Consider the following 20,107-nt stretch of genomic DNA (forward strand, 5'->3'; position numbering starts at 1 on the left):
CATTGAGAGGAGAAGGAGGAGGGGAGGCATTGAGAGGAGAAGGAGGAGGGGAGGCATTGAGAGGAGAAGGAGGAGGGGAGGCATTGAGAGGAGAAGGAGGAGGGGGGACATTGAGAGGAGGAGGAGTAAGGAGGGAAAGGGGGATAAGTGTTATAGGAAGAGCGATGTGAACATCAAATGCACCACAGTTCTCATTGTAACTCCACACTCATCCATGTGTGTCTCTCCCTCCCTCCCTCCATCCAGCCGGTCCGTCCATTCCTTCGGTGGGCTACCCCAAGAGGAGCCAGACCACCTCGGATGACAACGGCGATCACAAAGAGGATGGGGGTGCCCAGCCACGGAAGTCTGTTTCACCAGGCGGGCGTGGTGGCAGCGGTGCCCCTGCCAGTCCCCTATTGGGTAACGCCAACAACCCTAACAAGGCCGACATCCCCGACCGCAAGAAGGGCTCCACCACACCCAGCGTGAGTACACAAAATATGTATACACACGCATCCACACACCAACCACTCATACACACACACACACTCAGTCACTCACAGGGTTTTGGGGCTTGATGTCAATGTCTGTGTCTAAAATCTGTCTTGACTTCTACTTACTAAAACTATACACTGTGTACTAATCTTACTACATACAGTGCCTTCGGAAAGTATTCAGACCCCTTGACTTTTTCCACATTTTACTAAGTTACAGCCTTATTGGATTAAATAAATATAAAAAATATGCAATCTACATACAATACCCTATAATGACAAAGCAAAAACAGTTTTTTAGACATTTTTGCAAATTTGTAAAAAATAAAAAATAAAAAACAGAAATACCTTATTTACATAAGTATTCAGACCCTTTGCTATGAGACTCGAAATTGAGCTCAAATTCAATTGAGCTGACAGCGCATGTCAGAGCAATAACCAACCCATGAGGTCGAGGAAATTGGAAACCTGGCACCATCCCTACCGTAAAGCATGGTTGTTGCAGCATCATGCTGTGGAGATGTTTTTCAGCGGCAGGGACTGGGAGGCTAGTCAGGATCGGGGCAAAGATGAATGGAGCAATGTACAGAGAGATCCTTGATGAAAACCTGCTCCAGAGCGCTCAGGACCTCAGACTGGGCGAAGGTTCACCTTCCAACAGCACAACGACCCTAAGCATACAGCCAAGACAACACTTGCATGGCTTTGGGACAAGTCTCTGAATGTCTTTGAGTGGCCCAGCCAGACCCCGGACTTGAACCCAATCGAACATGTCTGGAAAAACCTGAAAATAGCTGTGCAGCAACGCTCCCCATCCAAGCTGACAGAGCTTGAGAGGATCTGCAGAGAAGAATGGGAGAAACTCCCCAAATACAGGTGTGCCAAGCTTGTAGCGTCATACCCAAGACTCGAGGTTGTAATCACTAACAAAGTTGCTTCAACAAAGTACCGAGTAAAGGGTCTGAATACTTACGCAAATGTGATATTTCATTTTTTATGTATGTGTATAAAAACCTGTGTTTGCTTCGTCATTATGGGGTATTGTAATGTCATTATGGGGTATAGTGTGTAGATTGATGAGGGGGAAAAATAATTTTGTCAATTTTCGATTAAGGCTGTAACGCACATATGTCAGAGTCAAGGCCCGCGGGCCACATCCGGCCCGAGAGAAGGTTTTTTAGGTTCAATTAGGTTCACTAGACTATATGCGTCATTTAAAAAATTTTCAATGAACATTTCCGGCCCTCAATAAATTTTTTATTTGGCCCTCCGTCCATTTGACTTTGACACCCCTGCTGTAACGTAACAAAATGTGGGTCTTAATACTGTATTGTATAGAACGTACTGTTTAGGACAAATGTATGCAGTAAGCAACAAACGTAATAGGCTCACCTACATTGAGACTACGTCATCTAATGTGGATGTCATAAGGTGAATGCACCAATTTGTAAGTCGCTCTGGATAAGAGCGTCTGCTAAATGACTTAAATGTAATGTAAATGTAATGCGTTGCTACCAGCCATTTGTTGGCATCTAATTATCAGCTGATTCTTCAGCTGTTGTCAAATACACGTAGGTCTGAAAATACCCTTCTTTTTGTCGATAGTGTGCAGTGAATTCTACTAGATGAAAATCTAAATGAGTATGACATCCTGGCATTTAAAGAATACAATATTTTCAAATACAATCCTTTCGCATACTCAATCAGCATACTATTTTAAATATGCAGTGCCTTGCGAAAGTATTCGCCCCCCTTGAACTTTGCCGACCTTTTGCCACATTTCAGGCTTCAAACATAAAGATATAAAACTGTATTTTTTTTGTGAAGAATCAACAAGTGGGACACAATCATGAAGTGGAACGACATTTATTGGATATTTCAAACTTTTTTAACAAATCAAAAAAATTGGGCGTGCAAAATTATTCAGCCCCCTTAAGTTAATACTTTGTAGCGTCACCTTTTGCTGCGATTACAGCTGTAAGTCGCTTGGGGTATGTCTCTATCAGTTTTGCACATCGAGAGACTGACATTTTTTCCCATTCCTCCTTGCAAAACAGCTCGAACTCAGTGAGGTTGGATGGAGAGCATTTGTGAACAGCAGTTATCAGTTCTTTCTACAGATTCTCGATTGGATTCAGGTCTGGACTTTGACTTGGCCATTCTAACACCTGTATATGTTTATTTTTGAACCATTCCATTGTAGATTTTGCTTTATGTGTTGATCATTGTCTTGTTGGAAGACAAATCTCTGTCCCAGTCTCAGGTCTTTTGCAGACTCCATCAGGTTTTCTTCCAGAATGGTCCTGTATTTGGCTCCATCCATCTTCCCATCAATTTTAACCATATTCCCTGTCCCTGCTGAAGAAAAGCAGGCCCAAACCATGATGCTGCCACCACCATGTTTGACAGTGGGGATGGTGTGTTCACGGTGATGAGCTGTGTTGCTTTTACGCCAAACATAACGTTTTGCATTGTTGCCAAAAAGTTCAATTTTGGTTTCATCTGACCAGAGCACCTTCTTCCACATGTTTGGTGTGTCTCCCAGGTGGCTTGTGGCAAACGTTAAACAACACTTTTTATGGATATCTTTAAGAAATGGCTTTCTTCTTGCCACTCTTCCATAAAGGCCAGATTTGTGCAATATACAAATGATTGTTGTCCTATGGACAGAGTCTCCCACCTCAGCTGTAAATCTCTGCAGTTCATACAGAGTGATCATGGGCCTCTTGGCTGCATCTCTGATCAGTCTTCTCCTTGTATGAGCTGAAAGTTTAGAGGGACGGCCAGGTCTTGGTAGATTTGCAGTGGTCTGATACTCCTTCCATTTCCATATTATCGCTTGCACAGTGCTCCTTGGGATGTTTAAAGCTTGGGAAATCTTTTTGTATCCAAATCCGGCTTTAAACTTCTTCACAACAGTATCTCGGACCTGCCTGGTGTGTTCCTTGTTCTTCATGATGCTCTCTGCGCTTTTAACGGACCTCTGAGACTATCACAGTGCAGGTGCATTTATACGGAGACTTGATTACACACAGGTGGATTGTATTTATCATCATTAGTCATTTAGGTCAACATTTGCTGCACTGAAAGTAAAGGGGCTGAATAATTTTGCACGCCCAATTTTTCAGTTTTTGATTTGTTACCAAAGTTTGAAATATCCAATAAATGTCGTTCCACTTCATGATTGTGTCCCACTTGTTGTTGATTCTTCACAAAAAAATACAGTTTTATATCTTTATGTTTGAAGCCTGAAATGTGGCAAAAGGTCGCAAAGTTCAAGGGGGCCGAATACTTTCGCAGGGCACTGTAAGTATGGATATCTGGGTATGGATATTTAGCCACACACTCACTCACAGGGTAGCTCTTTTGGGCTTGATGATCAATGTTGAAGAGGGGTCGAGATAGTGTTTACAGCATTTGTACTGGGCCTCACAAGAAACTCTTTCTTTGGTTTATTTATTGATTTTTCTTTCTGTCTCTGTCTGTCACTATACTGCTCACCTTCCGTCCTCACCCTCTCTCTCTCGCAATTAAATTGAAGAAACCATTGACACGCCAAAGCACAACGGTGACAACAAGCTTGTGTTAAAAAAAAGAAACAGCAATACGTGTGCAGTTATGAATTCCTCTCTCTCTCTTTCACTCACTCCCTCCTTTCATCATCCTCTCTCTCTTTCACTCACTCCCTCTTTTCATCATCCTCTCTCCCTCCTTTCATCACCCTCTCTCTTTCACTCTCTCCCTCCTTTCATCATCCTCTCTCTCTTTCACTCACTCCCTCCTTTCATCACCCTCTCTCTTTCACTCTCTCTTTCACTCTCTCTTGCATCACCCGCTCTCTTTCATTCTCTCCATCCTTTCATCACCCTCTCTCTTTCACTCACTCCCTCCTTCCATCACCCTCTCTCCCTCCTTTCATCACCCTCTCTCTCTTTCACTCACTCCCTCCTTCCATCACCCTCTCTCCCTCCTTTCATCACCCTCTCTCTCTTTCACTCACTCCCTCCTTTCATCACCCTCTCTCTTTCACTCTTTCCCTCCTTTCATCACCCTCTCCCTCCTTTCATCACCCTCTCCCTCCTTTCATCACCCTCTCCCTCCTTTCATCACCCTCTCTCTTTCACTCACTCCCTCCTTTCATCACCCTCTTTCCCTCTCCCATCACTCTCTCCCTCCTTTCATCACCCTCTCCCTCCTTTCATCACCCTCTCTCTCTTTAACTCTCTCCCTCCTTTCATCACCCTCTCCCTCCTTTCATCACCCTCTCTCCCTCCTTTCATCACCCTCTCTCTCTTTCACTCTCTCCCTCCTTTCATCACCCTCTCCCTCCTTTCATCACCCTCTCTCCCTCCTTTCATCACCCTCTCTCTCTTTCACTCTCTCCCTCCTTTCATCACCCTCTCGCTCTCTTTTACTCTCGTTCACTCTCTCCCTCCTTTCATCACTCTCTCTCTCTCTCTCTCTCTCCCCCCAGACTAACTCCACATCAGGGGGCATGAGAAGGAGGAACACGTATGTGTGTAGTGAGAGGAACGCCTCAGACCGCCACTCTGTCATCCAGAACGGAAAAGAAAACAGGTGAGGCTCTGTCTTTTCCGTTGTCCCTCCTAGCCTGCAGCAGCTACATACACCACCCTGACCACACTGTACAAGATTCAGGTCTTGATGATTATGTTCTAGTTAAGGTTGTTGTTTTACTAAAGGAAGGCCCCGTTCTTCATCATCATTATACACACAGTGTTTTCTCTGTGAAATAGTCATGGTCAAAAAAAAACATTGGTTTAGAATCACAGAGATGCTATATTGGGGCCTATTAATGTCCAGCTCAATAGAAACTACACTGTATATCTACCTTTAGTCATTGGCCTATTTGAAAAGACTCTATCATAATTGGAACAGAGTAGTTGTGTCAGATAAATTTAAAAAAGCACATGTGAACGGCACTCTGTGTTGTTCAAAAATACAAGAGATAAAATAAATAAATAAAATGGTATTTATCACGTGCCGAATACAAGTGTAGACTTGACTGTGAAATGCTTACGAGCCCTTTCCCAACAATGCAGAGTTAAAAAGTAAGACAAATTAGCAGAAACATTTTAAAGGAAATTCTAACGCAATAAAATACCAATAACGAGGCTAAATACAAGGGGGACTGGTACCGAGTCAATGTGCAGGGGTACAAGGCAGCTGAGGTAGTTGAGGTAATATGTACACGTAGGCAGGGGTAAAAGTGACTAGGTAATCGGTAGATAATAAACAGAGTAGCAGCAGGGTATGTTGAAGAGTGTTAAAGTGTGTGTGTGTGTGTAGCGTCAACATGCGTGTGTGTTTTAAGTGTGTGTGAGCATATAGTATGTAGTGCGTGTCTGGGTGAGTGTGCATAGAGCCGGTGCAAGAGAGTCAGCACAAATAGTCAGCGTGGCCATTTGATTAACTGTTCAGCAATCTTATGGCTTAGGGGTAGAAGCTATTCAGGAGCCTTTTGGTCCCAGACTTGGCGCTCCTGTACCGCTTGCCTTGCAGTAGCAGAGAGAACAGCCTGACTGTTCTGGAATCAATTTTTAGTGATCAGTGATCAGGCCTAGCACCGTTGTGTCATCTGCAAACTTAATGACGGTGTTGGAGTCGTGCTTGGCCACGTAGTTGTGGGTGAACAGGGAATACAGGAGGGGACTAAGCACGCACCCTTGAGGGGCCCACGTGTTGAGGGTCAGCATTGTGGATGCGTTGTTGCCTACCCTCACCAGCTGGGGGCGGTCTGTCAGAAAGTCCAGGATCCAGCAGAGGGAGGTGTTCAGTCCCAGGGTCAGCTTAGTGATGAGCTTGGAGGGCACTATATTGTTGCATGCTGAGCTTGGTGGTCTGCTTGAAACATGTAGGTATTACAGGGTCAGAATGAGGTTAAAAATGGCAGTGAAGATGCATTACAGCTGAGTACGCATCCTGGTAATCCGTCTGGCCCTGCGGCCTTGTGCATGTTAAGCTGTTTAAAGGTCTTACTCACACCGGCTATGGAGAGCTTGATCACACATTTGTCCAGAAAAGCTGGTGCGCTCAAGCATGGTTCAGTGTTGCTGGCCTCGAAGCGAGCATTTGAAGGCATGTAGCTCGTCTGGTAGGCTCACGTCACTGGACAGCTCGCGGCTAGTGCCCTTTGTAATCCGTGATAGTTTTCAAGCCAGGCCACATCCAATGAGTGTCAGAGCAGGTGTAGTAGGATTCGATCTTAGTCCTGTATTGACGCTTTCCATGTTTGATTTCTTATAAGCGTCCAAATTAGTGTCCCGCTCCTTGAAAGTGGCAGCTCTAGCCTTTAGCTCTGTGCGGATGTTGCCTGTAATCCATGGCTTCTGGTTGAGATATGTACGTACGGTCACTGTGAGTATGCAGGCCATTGAAGAACTGGGATTTCAGCTTCCAGGAATTGTGTACCGATCCTTGCAACATGGGGCCGTCCGTGCATTATCATGCTGAAACATGAGATGATGGAGGCGGATGAATGGCACAACAATGGGCCTTAGGATCTAGTCACGGTATCTCTGAGCATTGAAATTAGCATCAATAAAATGCATTTGTGTTTGTTGTCCCTAGCTTATGCCTGCCCATACCATAACCCCTCCGCCACCATGGGGCACTCTGTTCACAACGTTGACATCAGCAAACCGATCGCCCATACAACGCCATACACATGGTCTGTGGTTGCGAGGCTGATTGGACATACTGAAAATTATGTTGGATGCGGCTTACGGTAGAGAAATTAACATTCAATTCTCTGGCAACAGCTCTGGTGTATATTCCTGCACTCAGCATGCCAATTGCACGCTCCATCAAAACTGGGGTGTTGTGTGACAAAACTGAACATTTTAGGGGCCTTTTGTTACCAGCACAAGTTGCAGCTGTGTACTAGTCATCATGCAGTTTAATCAGCTTATTGATATGCCACACCTGTCAGGTGGATGGATTATCATGACAAAGGAGAAATGCTCACAAACAGGGATGTAAACAAACTTGTTCACAGAATTTGAGAGAAATAAGTTTTTTCTATATACGGAACATTTTGGAGATATTTTATTTCAGCTCATGAAACATGGAACCAAGACTTTACATGTTGCGTTTATATTTTTGTTCAGTGTATTATGGTCTACAGCTTATTATGAGGTATTGCGCATCAGCTGTTGTTAACAAAGAGACATACACCACTTCCCCTCTGAGTTTGCCCGACGTTGCCGTTCTGTCCTGCTGATGTGTTAAAGAAAACAGCTGGATGTATATTATCCATGTCCTTGTTCAGCCGCGACTCTGAGAAAAATAGGATATTCCAGTTCTTCAGATCACGTTGATAGGATAATCTCAAATGAATCTTGTCCAGTTTACTCTCCAGTGATTGCACGTTTGCCAATAGAACGCAGAGTAGAGGCGGGTTTCTTGTTGAAGTGTTCTGACAACAAATCTGAGAAATTTGTTGAGATTAAAATGGACTATGCCAAGAGAATCTTGAGGATGAAAAGTGCTTGGAAGGTTGGTGTTCAGTATGTGTTTGAATTTATACACATGGTTACAAGAGGGTTTAAAACGTTCTTTGACCTCGGTCGGTCTGCAGCGGTCAAATTCTTTGATCTCTCTCTGTCGGAGATGTTCATTAGGCACCAAACATAAGAAAATGTAGTTGAACAGGGAGGTAGTTGTACACTTGTACACTAAGAAGCGCTCATTTTGTTTTACAAGGTGTCTTGTGTTACCATGGCAATTCAATTTGAGTGCTCAGATTTGTCACCAAGATTACTTTTTGAATGATTCATTCATGACATTCACACAGGAAATTAGTACAATGTGACATTTGCGATACACTGATCCAATTATAAATAAAAACCGATATGTATCGAGGACTGAGGGGGGGACACAGCAGATTGATAGACACTCATATGCAGTCCACAATCCACACCCTTTGACCATCCAGTGCAACCCAATACAGAGACAGTCACCACTGCTAAGAAGGCTCCCTTCAACTTTTGCTTGTCTAACTATCTATGCTACAGTACATTCATTCAAGGGAGCCTGGACAGAAAGGATTGCTTCCTCTTCTGTCCTCTTTTTTTATCTTATGAAGTTTGACTCTTTTTATGCCCTCAATGCTTTATTAAAACCCACTTGTTTTGCTCTGGCCCTGTGGCCTTTTTCACCGCACTTCACCTCCTGTCCTCCGGGGGGCAGCATGAGTGAAATGTCGGCGGCCTGTGCCACTAGCCCTTCTGCCTACGCCAAGGCCCTCACCGTCTCCTCAGCCTCGGTCCGCCTGCGCCACCAGAAGGCCGCGTCCCTGTCGGCTTCGGGCCACACCTGCCGCCAAACGCTGCCACCTACCGATGGCGACTTCTTCAGGCCTAAGTAAGGGGCTTCCCACCATGCCTCCCAGGTGTTCAACCAGAGGTCCTCCTCTTCCCAGGGGCCACGTTATGTCCGTCTGCTCGTCTTTCTAACCTCGATTTTCCATCCCCCTCTATGTCCCCACTTTTTCTCTCTAGCGCCCTCTGACCAATCTGAATATTTCCCTCCCCAACACTCATCCCGTGTATCTGCCCTCTTCTCATTCCTTTAGCTCCACCCCCAAAGCATCTCCACCAATGGCTGTTACCTCTGGTAAAGGTTTTTGTCTTAACACAGAGAAGGATTGTGTCCTCTCTCTTCCCACTAACTTACCCCAGTGTCTTTGGTCTAAAGTAGTGCTAGCCAAATCTCACCTGACAAACAAAATCCCTAATGGAGCAAAGATCAGTAGCTGCATTAAGGTAATTGGCCTGAATGTCCTAAAACTCTGTTTAGGTTCCCTTTAACTCTTTAGTCAACTAAACAATAAAAACATGTGTTTCATCATGATGTGGTTGATAAAGTCGTAGCTAACCAAAACCATCCGACTTGACATCTGCTGCTCTTTCAGGTAAGAGATGTGAAATGGTATTGTTTCAGGTAGTTTCGGTACTCGTTCACAGAACAGGGTGATGGTGTCCCCTCTTTTGAATGTGCATAACCTGGAACCTTGTCTGCTTTAGCCAACTCTTTGGCTTGCGCAGAAAACAGGCCGTGACCCAGGCTAAAATATGTGGTCAACAGCTAAAATATCTTAATTTCCCTTTCCTCCACCCACGTTTCCTCCCCAGCACGTCGACGACGTCTGGCCAGCGGAACCCCGGTGGCTCCTCCACCCACAGCATCAGCAGCGGCGCCACGCCCCCCGACAGGCTGCGTTTCCCCCGCGGCACAGCCAGCCGCAGCACCTTCCACGGCGGCCAGCTGCGGGAGCGTCGCACGGCCACCTACAACGGTCCGCCGGCCTCACCCACGCTGTCGCATGACGCCACGCCCCTCTCGCAGTCCCGCAGCCGAGGCACCACCAACCTCTTCACCAAGCTCACCTCCAAACTCACTCGCAGGTAAGCCAAAGCCGCACACGATATCCCGGAAACAATCAAATAAACCACGGGATGCAGTTTTCAGCACTGGGGTTTGAGATCTGTAGTTTTTTGTTTCTTCACTAGCCTGTATAATATGAATTTATCCATACCCTATTTCACTCGGCATTCTTTAATGAGGAGCAATAGTAATGGTGTTAACTCTGCCATGGAACAATAGTAATGGTGTTAACTCTGCCATGGAACAATAGTAATGGTGTTAACTCTGCCATGGAACAATAGTAATGGTGTTAACTCTGCCATGGAGCAATAGTAATGGTGTTAACTCTGCCATGGAACAATAGTAATGGTGTTAACTCTGCCATGGAACAATAGTAATGGTGTTAACTCTGCCATGGAACAATAGTAATGGTGTTAACTCTGCCATGGAACAATAGTAATGGTGTTAACTCTGCCATGGAACAATAGTAATGGTGTTAACTCTGCCATGGAACAATAGTAATGGTGTTAAATCTGCCATGGAACAATAGTAATGGTGTTAACTCTGCCATGGAGCAATAGTAATGGTGTTAACTCTGCCATGGAACAATAGTAATGGTGTTAACTGCCATGGAACAATAGTAATGGTGTTAACTCTGCCAAGTAATGGTGTTAACTCTGCCATGGAACAATAGTAATGGTGTTAACTCTGCCATGGAACAATAGTAATGGTGTTAACTCTGCCATGGAACAATAGTAATGGTGTTAACTCTGCCATGGAACAATAGTAATGGTGTTAACTCTGCCATGGAACAATAGTAATGGTGTTAACTCTGCCATGGAACAATAGTAATGGTGTTAACTCTGCCATGGAACAATAGTAATGGTGTTAACTCTGCCATGGAACAATAGTAATGGTGTTAACTCTGCCATGGAACAATAGTAATGGTGTTAACTCTGCCATGGAACAATAGTAATGGTGTTAACTCTGCCATGGAACAATAGTAATGGTGTTAACTCTGCCATGGAACAATAGTAATGGTGTTAACTCTGCCATGGAACAATAGTAATGGTGTTAACATGGAACAATAGTATTGGTGTTAACTCTGCCATGGAACAATAGTAATGGTGTTAACTCTGCCATGGAACAATAGTAATGGTGTTAACTCTGCCATGGAACAATAGTAATGGTGTTAACTCTGCCATGGTTCGTTCATCAAAGGATTTTTTGACGTTTTTTGGGGGGATACACAGAACATTTGGTTTGTGGTAAACACAGGCGATATTATGCGTTTTGTTCTATGAGATAATCTTCATCAGCTGACGTCATATTTTGTGAATTTTTAGCAATTACGTCATCATTGTTTTGTATTTTTTAAACATTTATTTAACTAGGCAAGTCACTTAAGTATAAATTCTTATTTACAATGATGGCCTACAATGTTTGATATCTCTCACTTCTCTTTGAAGTCCTGCACATTTGTTTATACATTTTCACCCCCCTCCTCGGTAAGAATAATTTTCTATCTCAGAATCAATATTAGCTCCAGGTTGTTCTACATTTTAGCCAAAATTATATTTGGATTATGTCTCAATTTAAGTATTCTTTAATGCATTCATTGAATGTTTTTTTTTCTCCACTTTATCCTTTCCGTAGCTGCTGTTTAGGTTTTTCTTGGACCAGATTTGAACACCTTAGCTCTATAATAATACTATTCTAGGGAAGCTGCTATTACCCATTATCCAAGCTGTCTGCAATCTGCCAGTAACAGATGCTAGTAGCCAAGCTCAGACAAGATGTCTCAGCTACTGATCTTTATTATGCTGCCCCCCCCCCCCAAAAAATGGAAATGTCAAACGATTTTCTAATTTGATTCTTTAAAAATATAAATAATTTTTAGTACAACTTTTGACTTGGTACATTTCTTTCTTCTTTATTTTTTTTTTATAGAAACAAGTCATTCAGGTTTACCAAAAGGTAGGATGGCCCCACCAATTGGCTTGGTGTGCAATTAATCAGAAACACTTAACTAATTGGTAAACTGTGTGGACTTTTTAACCCTGTGTGGACAAAGAGCTTTATTAAAATGCCTGAAACTGACTGACCTCTTGGCTCCATGAGCCCTAATCACAGTACAATTGAGCATGTCTAAGACCTTTTATGTTTTCTTATCGGTCTTTGAGTTTAACCAGCCTACAGACTCTACTAATCACCCATGCATGGCTCTCTACTGAGCTGGTCTGTGCACAATCACTAATGGGAATGCTTGACAAACGTTTATTTATTGTTTAAGGTCTTGTGTTGGTTTTTACATGTGCATATGTCTGCACAACTACTGTACCATACAATGCCTTCGTGACTGTACATCAAATGCATACAAGTTGGTAAAAAGTTGGTGGTAGCCATTTTCTAATTTTGCAGTAGCTAGCATGATGGTGTTCAGGCAGAACCCTCCCTTTTGGTGACTTTTATTCTTTTTATGAAGATGTTACCACACTTTATGAATCAATTAATTTAGGAGTACTCTAAGGGGTCAGTTCTAAGCTCTATGGAAATACATTTTGACCCCCCCCAAAAAATGTATTTTTGTCATTTGTAATCCTACAATCTTTAGTAGAAGCATTTTATGAGCTAGCCTGTACCGTTTTACCTTTCATCTCGGACGCAAGGGACCCACTGCACTTTTTATTTCAGAAAGCTCTTCATTTTTCTTCTTGGACAAGGTAACAAACTTCTTGGTTGTGTAATTTAGGGTACCCTACTGGGCTCTAAATGTGGCTGCCGTTCGAGATGATGATTGAGAGGTGTTTCGTTGCAGGACGAAGTTCAGGTACCAAATCCCCAAAATTGTAGAGAATTCCTCCCTGTCGTCTCTCTTCACGCATTGGTGTCCCTGAAAGCTATCCAAGCTATGGAACTTGTCCATCAATTTCTCCTTGATTTGCCCTTATCCACCTGGCTAAGCAACTTGTCCCTCAATTTCTCCTTGACTTGCTAGATGATAGCCCAGCCCCTATCCTAGCCCAGTCCCTATCCTAGAACTGGTAGATGATAGCCCAGCCCCTATCCTAGCCCAGTCCCTATCCTAGAACTGGTAGATGATAGCCCAGCCCCTATCCTAGAACTGGTAGATGATAGCCCAGCCCCTATCCTAGCCCAGCCCCTATCCTAGAATTGGTAGATGATAGCCCATCCCCTATCCTAGCCCAGCTCCTATCCTAGAACTGGTAGATGATAGCCCAGCCCATATCCTAGAACTGGTAGATGATAGCCCAGCCCCTATCCTAGAACTGGTAGATGATAGCCCAGCCCCTATCCTAGAACTGGTAGATGATAGCCCAGCCCCTATCCTAGAACTGGTAGATGATAGCCCAGCCCCTATCCTAGAACTGGTAGATGATAGCCCAGCCCCTATCCTAGAACTGGTAGATGATAGCCCAGCCCCTGTCCTGGAACTGGTAGATGATAGTCCAGCCCCTATCCTAGAACTGGTAGATGATAGCCCAGTCCCAATCCTAGAACTGGTAGATGATAGCCCAGTCCCAATCCTAGAACTGGTAGATGATAGCCCAGCCCCTATCCTAGAACTGGTAGATGATAGCCCAGCCCCTATCCCAGAACTGGTAGATGATAGCCCAGCCACTATCCTAGAACTGGTAGATGATCCAATCCTAGAACTGGTAGATGATAGCCCAGCCCCTATCCTAGAACTGGTAGATGATAGCCCAGCCCCTATCCTAGAACTGGTAGATGATAGCCCAGCCCCTATCCTAGAACTGGTAGATGATAGCCCAGCCTCTATCCTAGAACTGGTAGATGATCCAATCCTAGAACTGGTAGATGATAGCCCAGCCCCTATCCTAGAACCCGTAGATGATAGCCCAGACCCTATCCTAGCCCCTATCCTAGAACTGGTAGATGATCCAATCCTAGAACTGGTAGATGATAGCCCAGCCCCTATCCTAGAACTGGTAGATGATAGAACGTGTGACTTGCTTTGCTTTTGTCCACTCACTCTTATATTATACTAAATCACATACAGATGGAACGGACAGATGCTGATATACTGGGCTATAGGGAAATAGCCAGTTCCAGATAGACACACAGAGCAGTAACTCTTAGAATCAGTTCCAAAGGGCCTTTTGATGCTCTGCAGTTCACTGCAGTCTAGCTCTATTAACAACCATTTCTAGTGTCCTGCCTCTCTTCAGGGGGACTCCACCAGGTCTAGTGTCCTGCCTCTCTTCAGGGGGACTCCACCAGGTCTAGTGTCCTGCCTCTCTTCAGGGGGACTCCACCAGGTCTAGTGTCCTGCCTCTCTTCAGGCGGACTCCAGTCCATCCTGCCCATATGGAGCACATGTGGGATGTGTGAAATGTACTCCTCAGCCTGAAATGTACCCACTTACCTGAGAAAATAGCTAGCTTTTCACATGGCGCCGACTGTTAAGACTCTTCAGGAGAGTGGTCACGTGTGCTAGCAAGGCAGAGGTCACGAGTTCGCGCTGTTGGGCCAAATCGTGAGGAAGTGGTACTCACTAAGCAAGCAGCGTGACATCATCTTTACACAGAGATAGGGCTCCTTCTGTTTAAGCACCAAACAAACCCTCCTCTCTCTCTCTTTCTCCTTGTCTTTTCTCACACAGCCAACTAGGCCCAGCACTCCCGTCTGCATGACTCCAACTGAATCTTCTTAGATGTGTTTGTTTCTTCTTTGTACGAGTGTGTGTGTGTGTGTGTGTGTGTGTGTGTGTGTGTGTGTGTGTGTGTGTGTGTGTGTGTGTGTGTGTGTGTGTGTGTGTGTGTGTGTGTGTGTGTGTGTGTGTGTGTGTGTGTGTGTGTGTGTGTGTGTGTGTGTGTGTGTGTGTGTGTGTGTGTGTGAGAGGTTTTGGTGTGTGTGTGTGGGTCTACGTCGATCTGCACTTGATTGTGTGAATATTCCTTTAAAGTCATATCTATGTATCTTTAATGTGTCTTGCATCTTTTCATCTGAATACACACATTGCTGCCTGCACGCCTTGACCAAAATCCTCTATAAATGGACCGAGAATGTACATGGTAATAGAGCTGAATGCCAACAGGAAGTTCAACACTGACCCACAGCATCTGACAGGGTGCTTTCGTGTCATTACACCTTAAAGAACTTCTCTGCTGTTAATCTTATAGTTCTACTGATGGTGTGACATGTCCAGCTACCAGACCTGTCATTAGGAATGGTCCTGGTGTAGATAGAGGTTAACACTGCCTTCCTGCCATTAGGAATGGTCCTGGTGTAGATAGAGGTTAACACTGCCAATACAGAATATTTTCCGGTCTGTTTTCATCTCTCTCGCTCTCCTTTCTTAATATCTCAAATTGAAAAGCTTTTTTCCCCACCTGCTGTATCAGTACTTTTGTTCCGCTACCTTTTTCCCCACCTGCTGTATCAGCACTTTTGATCCGCTCCCTTTTTTCCCCACCTGCTATATCAGTACTTTTGATCCGCTCCCTTTTTTCCCCACCTGCTGTATCAGTACTTTTGATCCGCTCCCTTTTTTCCCCACCTGCTGTATCAGCACTTTTGATACGTTCACTTTTTCCCCACCTGCTGTATCAGCACTTTTGATACGCTCCCTTTTTCCCCACCTGCTGTATCAGCACTTTTGATACGCTCCCCTTTTAACTGGAATGTAAGATCTGATTTCCTTTCCCTTCTCTCTTTCTATCTGTTCTATCATGCCCCCCCCCATATCCAAGAGGCCCGGCAGAGTTTGAGAGAAACGGGAGGTTGGAGAGCTCAAGGTGAGATGAGATGCCTAAAATCCTCTGTGTTTACTTCCATCTCACCCACAACCCCCATGTATTTTTTAATTAAATATTTTTTATTTAGCTGTACAGTCAACCCAGCCCTCTGCTTAGACACGCTGGGTCTCCACTCCAGGCGAGCCTTGGGATTTGGGGCCTATCTGGATCAGATAGATTACTCTTATCTCTTCAGCTATACACGGTGCTGAAGGTGTGCACTGTTTTATCTGTGTAGACATACTGTATACATGTATCATACAGGCTTCCATAGGACCTTTTATTACTCAAAAGTACGCTTTCTCACCTGCAGTGTGGATAGGAGTCCAGCAGAGGACAACTCTGACTCTCCCTACATTTTTCACTCATTTATTTTTCTCCCTGACATCTTGTGATGAAACTCGCGGTAATGGCAACAGATTAGAATTTTAGTCCATGGCATTACCTTGTCCATTTAGAACTGTTCTGGTTGAAGATAATGCTCTTTCCCATGCGTTATAATTGTTTTGAGTAGTTGAGAATGTAAATATCGTCTGCCTTGCCTGCATGCAGAACTGAAGTCTGCATTCTTTTGTGCCTGTCGCCAGATGTAATGTGAAATTGCATTGTTTTGTGTGTTTGCTGCATGACTGCCTGTTGAAAGAACACAAGAGCGCCCCCGCATGGAGATGGGGTGTAAATGCATGAATGATGTTAAAATGACTTGAGAATTTGTCAGCACTGACTCCTTGTGTTGTGACTCTGATGTTGTACCATGTAAGATCTTCACAGGTAGACATGTCTGAACAGGGTGACCCCGTACACACATCCGATCTTGTTACATATTCAGTTACACTGATGCATTCATGTAAAACTCACTTCTGCCGAGACACACTCCTCTAACTACACATACCCACACTCACCCTCCATCCTCCATCCTCCACCCACACTCACCCTCCATCCCCCACCCACACTCACCCTCCATCCCCCACCCACACTCACCTTCCATCACTCACCCTCCATCCTCCACCCACACTCACCCTCCATCCTCCACCCACACTCACCCTCCACCTCCACCCACACTCACCCTCCATCCCCCACCCACACTCACCCTCCATCCCCCACCCACACTCACCTTCTATCCCCCACCCACACTCACCCTCCATCCCCCACCCACACTCACCCTCCATCCTCCACCCACACTCACCCTCCATCCTCCACCCACACTCACCCTCCATCCTCCACCCACACTCACCCTCCATCCCCCACCCACACTCACCCTCCATCCCCCACCCACACTCACCCTCCATCCTCCACCCACACTCACCTTCCATCCCACACTCACCCTCCATCCCCCACCCACACTTACCCTCCATCCCCCACCCACACTCACCTTTCATCCCACACTCACCCTCCATCCCCCACCCACACTCACCCTCCATCCTCCACCCACACTCACCCTCCATCCCCCACCCACACTCACCTTCCATCCCACACTCACCCTCCATCCCCCACCCACACTCACCCTCCATCCTCCACCCACACTCACCTTCCATCCCCCACTCACCCTCCATCTACCATTACCACATCTCTAACTAACTCTCCTCTTTCCCCTGTCCTCTGTGCTCACCTCCTCTCTATCCCCTCCTCTCCCCTTCTCTCCTCTTCCCCCTGGCAGTCGCAACATGTCAGGTGATCAGAAGGAGGACCAGCAGCAGCTCCAGCAGCATCCTCAGCCCCCTCACGGCCAACACCCCAAGGACACCAAGCCGCGCTCCCTCCGCTTCACCTGGAGCATGAAGACTACATCGTCCATGGAGCCCCACGACATGATGCGCGAGATCCGCAAGGTGCTGGACGCCAACAACTGCGACTACGAGCAGCGCGAGCGTTTCCTACTGCTGTGCGTGCACGGAGACGGCCACGCTGAGAGCCTGGTCCAGTGGGAGATGGAGGTGTGCAAGCTACCGCGCCTCTCGCTCAACGGTGTGCGCTTCAAGCGGATCTCGGGCACGTCCATCGCCTTCAAGAACATAGCGTCCAAAATTGCCAACGAACTCAAATTGTAGGTCCTCCTAGGGATATGAGGGGGGGGGGGGTTGTTTACCACGCAGGTAAAATATTGCGGTTCAAAACTGACTAAAGCAACGTAACATGGGGAAAGAAAGCATTTTGAAATGGACTTGAGTCAAGTCGAATCTGAACGAGCTGTACAGTCGTTATAAAATTTTAAAAAACTTAAGTAGCAGATCTACGGATTTCCTCCGAGACACTTACAAAGTATGTATTGAAAACGATGTATAGCTTTAGGCAATAATTTCCTGTGTCTTTGGAGCATTATCCTTATTATTATTAATATTATTATTATTATTATTGATGATGATGTAACAGGTGGTCTTGAGCTGTCGGGAACGTTGGTCTGACATTGATATGTTCTTTGGGTCTTGTTTTATTGATGAATGCACTATTGCATTGTCTCCTTTGTGGCTCTGGAAAATACCTCTCAAATGGGAGTTTAAACTCATACAAGGGAGGGAGGTAAGTGGAGGAGGAACACAAAAACTGACCCCCTCCCGCTGTTACGAGTACCCAGAATCCCTCTTGCAAGGAGAATATGGCTGCCAGATATGACTGGTTGGATATCCTTGCTAATATGGCTGCCAGATATGACTGGTTGGAATAGTTAGGCTTGCTAATAGGGCTGCCAGATATGACTGGTTGGATAGCCTAGCTAATTGCACAACAAGTGACTGTGTTATTGTTAGCACTGTCAAACTGATTTTGACAGTCAATTGCGCTCTCTCCCATTTACTTAACCAACCTCTACACATACACACAGACTTTCATTCTATGATTTGAAGCCGTTGATCATCAGTGTTAATCTGTGTGATTACAGTATAAATGCAATGTATGGACTCAGCTGGTCAAGCCCATGCTGTATGGGGTCACCCACCCCAGAGAGCAGGGGCTGGAGGAGGCCGGCGCCACGACAACGCACTTTGGCACACCCCTGCTTCAAAACAGGGGAATGTTGCCAAGTATCATGGGACTTTGATTCATTTGCTACAAAAAAAAAACGGTATTCACAGAAATAGGGAGGATTTTCCTTCCTGGCGTATATGAATATTTAGTGTTTTTTTTTTCCTTTGATGTTCCATTTTTTTTTTTTTTTTACGGTTCTCTTCTCAGATGTTACTGAAATGCCCCTCGCTATCTGGTCCCGCCCACCCGGGCCCACGGGCTGAGTCAGATGCGGTCGGCCTTTCCTGGGACACAAAAGTTCAAAGTTCAACCATGGCTGTTTTCAGGCCTCCAGTATTCACTCCCATCCTCATATAAACATTGGCACTATTTGAAAAAAAATTCTGGAATGTAAATAATGTACCTCAGTTTGGCAACAGCTGTATAATGATATACTTCCCCTTTTCTGTTGCGTTATGAGACGGGAGCTGTGGAATTAACGTTAACTCATTCGTCCCTGGGTAAGGTTAACCAGTGTCTCCATTAAAACACCTTAAAAATGACCAGCCTCTGTCTGCTTGAGTTTATTTTCAACTTCAACTGTTTTGTGGATTCTATTCCCGCATGGGAAACCTAACGTGAATGCATGTTGACTCTACAAGTCACTTTCTAAATATAACTGTCTGAAGTATTCTCTCTTTCAAAATAGATGTTATGACAATAAAACAAACATTTTTATATATACAGTATATCCATATTTGTCTCTATTGCAGAAAGTACCTTCGTTGTTACATTACTCACTAGACATCACTGACACGGAAAAAGCATTAAAGCTACATGGGACTCGAAATAGAATGCCTACTGCTCTCAGCTTTCAGTGATCTGGATAATCATGTCTCAAATCTACTGTACTGTAGCTCTATACTGCACAAAAATATATAAACGCAATATATAACAATTTAAATGATTTTACTGAGGTTCAGTTCATATAAGGAAATCAGTCAATTGAAATACACTCCGAGGCCCTAATCTATGGATTTCGCAGCCCTGGGTGGGCATAGGCCAACCCACTGGGGAGCCAGGCCCAGCCAATCAGAATGGGCTTAATTACAGACAGACAGATATACTCATCAGTTGTCCGAGTGGCTGGTCTCAGACGATCTCGAAGGTGAAGAAGCCAGATGTGGAGGTCCAGGGCTGGAATGGTTACACGTGGTTCGTGGTTGTGAGGCCGGTTAGACATACTGCCAAATTCTCTAAACGACGTTGGAGGCGGCTTATGGTAGAGAAATTAACATTGAATTATCTGGCAACAGCTCTGGTGGACATTCCTTCGGTCAGCATGCCAATTACACAATCCCTCAAAACTTGAGACATCTGTGGCATTGTGTTGTGACATTTTTGTCCCCCGCACAAGGTGCACCTGTGTAATGATCACGCTGTTAAATCGGCTTCTTGATATGCCACATCTGTCAGGTAGATGGATTATCTTGGCAAAGGGGAAATGCTCACCAACTGGGATGT

The 20,107-nt window shown here is 45.0% G+C and overlaps 1 protein-coding gene across 15 annotated transcripts in view; it reads left to right on the forward strand.

Moving 5' to 3' along the window:
- LOC123990523 (MAP/microtubule affinity-regulating kinase 3-like) overlaps positions 1-19,149 on the forward strand; it is a 112,366-nt gene extending 93,217 nt beyond the window's left edge. For 3 of the 15 annotated variants that reach the window (XM_046291086.1, XM_046291082.1, XM_046291083.1), the window contains exons 13-19: positions 247-467; positions 4,951-5,054; positions 8,688-8,861; positions 9,632-9,904; positions 11,814-11,840; positions 15,599-15,643; positions 17,301-19,149. In XM_046291086.1, coding sequence (XP_046147042.1) covers positions 247-467; positions 4,951-5,054; positions 8,688-8,861; positions 9,632-9,904; positions 11,814-11,840; positions 15,599-15,643; positions 17,301-17,691 — 1,235 coding nt within the window. In that variant the 3' untranslated portion in view covers positions 17,692-19,149. Of the gene's footprint in view, positions 1-246; positions 468-4,950; positions 5,055-8,687; positions 8,862-9,631; positions 9,905-11,813; positions 11,841-12,615; positions 13,488-15,598; positions 15,644-17,300 lie in introns of those variants that run through there. The other 12 variants (XM_046291084.1, XM_046291095.1, XM_046291088.1 and 9 more) reach the window with 9 other exon arrangements.
- The last annotated feature ends 958 nt before the right edge of the window (positions 19,150-20,107 follow it).

The sequence above is a fragment of the Oncorhynchus gorbuscha genome, linkage group LG12, assembly GCF_021184085.1.
Source record: "Oncorhynchus gorbuscha isolate QuinsamMale2020 ecotype Even-year linkage group LG12, OgorEven_v1.0, whole genome shotgun sequence".
In the NCBI taxonomy this organism is placed as follows: Eukaryota; Metazoa; Chordata; class Actinopteri; order Salmoniformes; family Salmonidae; genus Oncorhynchus; species Oncorhynchus gorbuscha.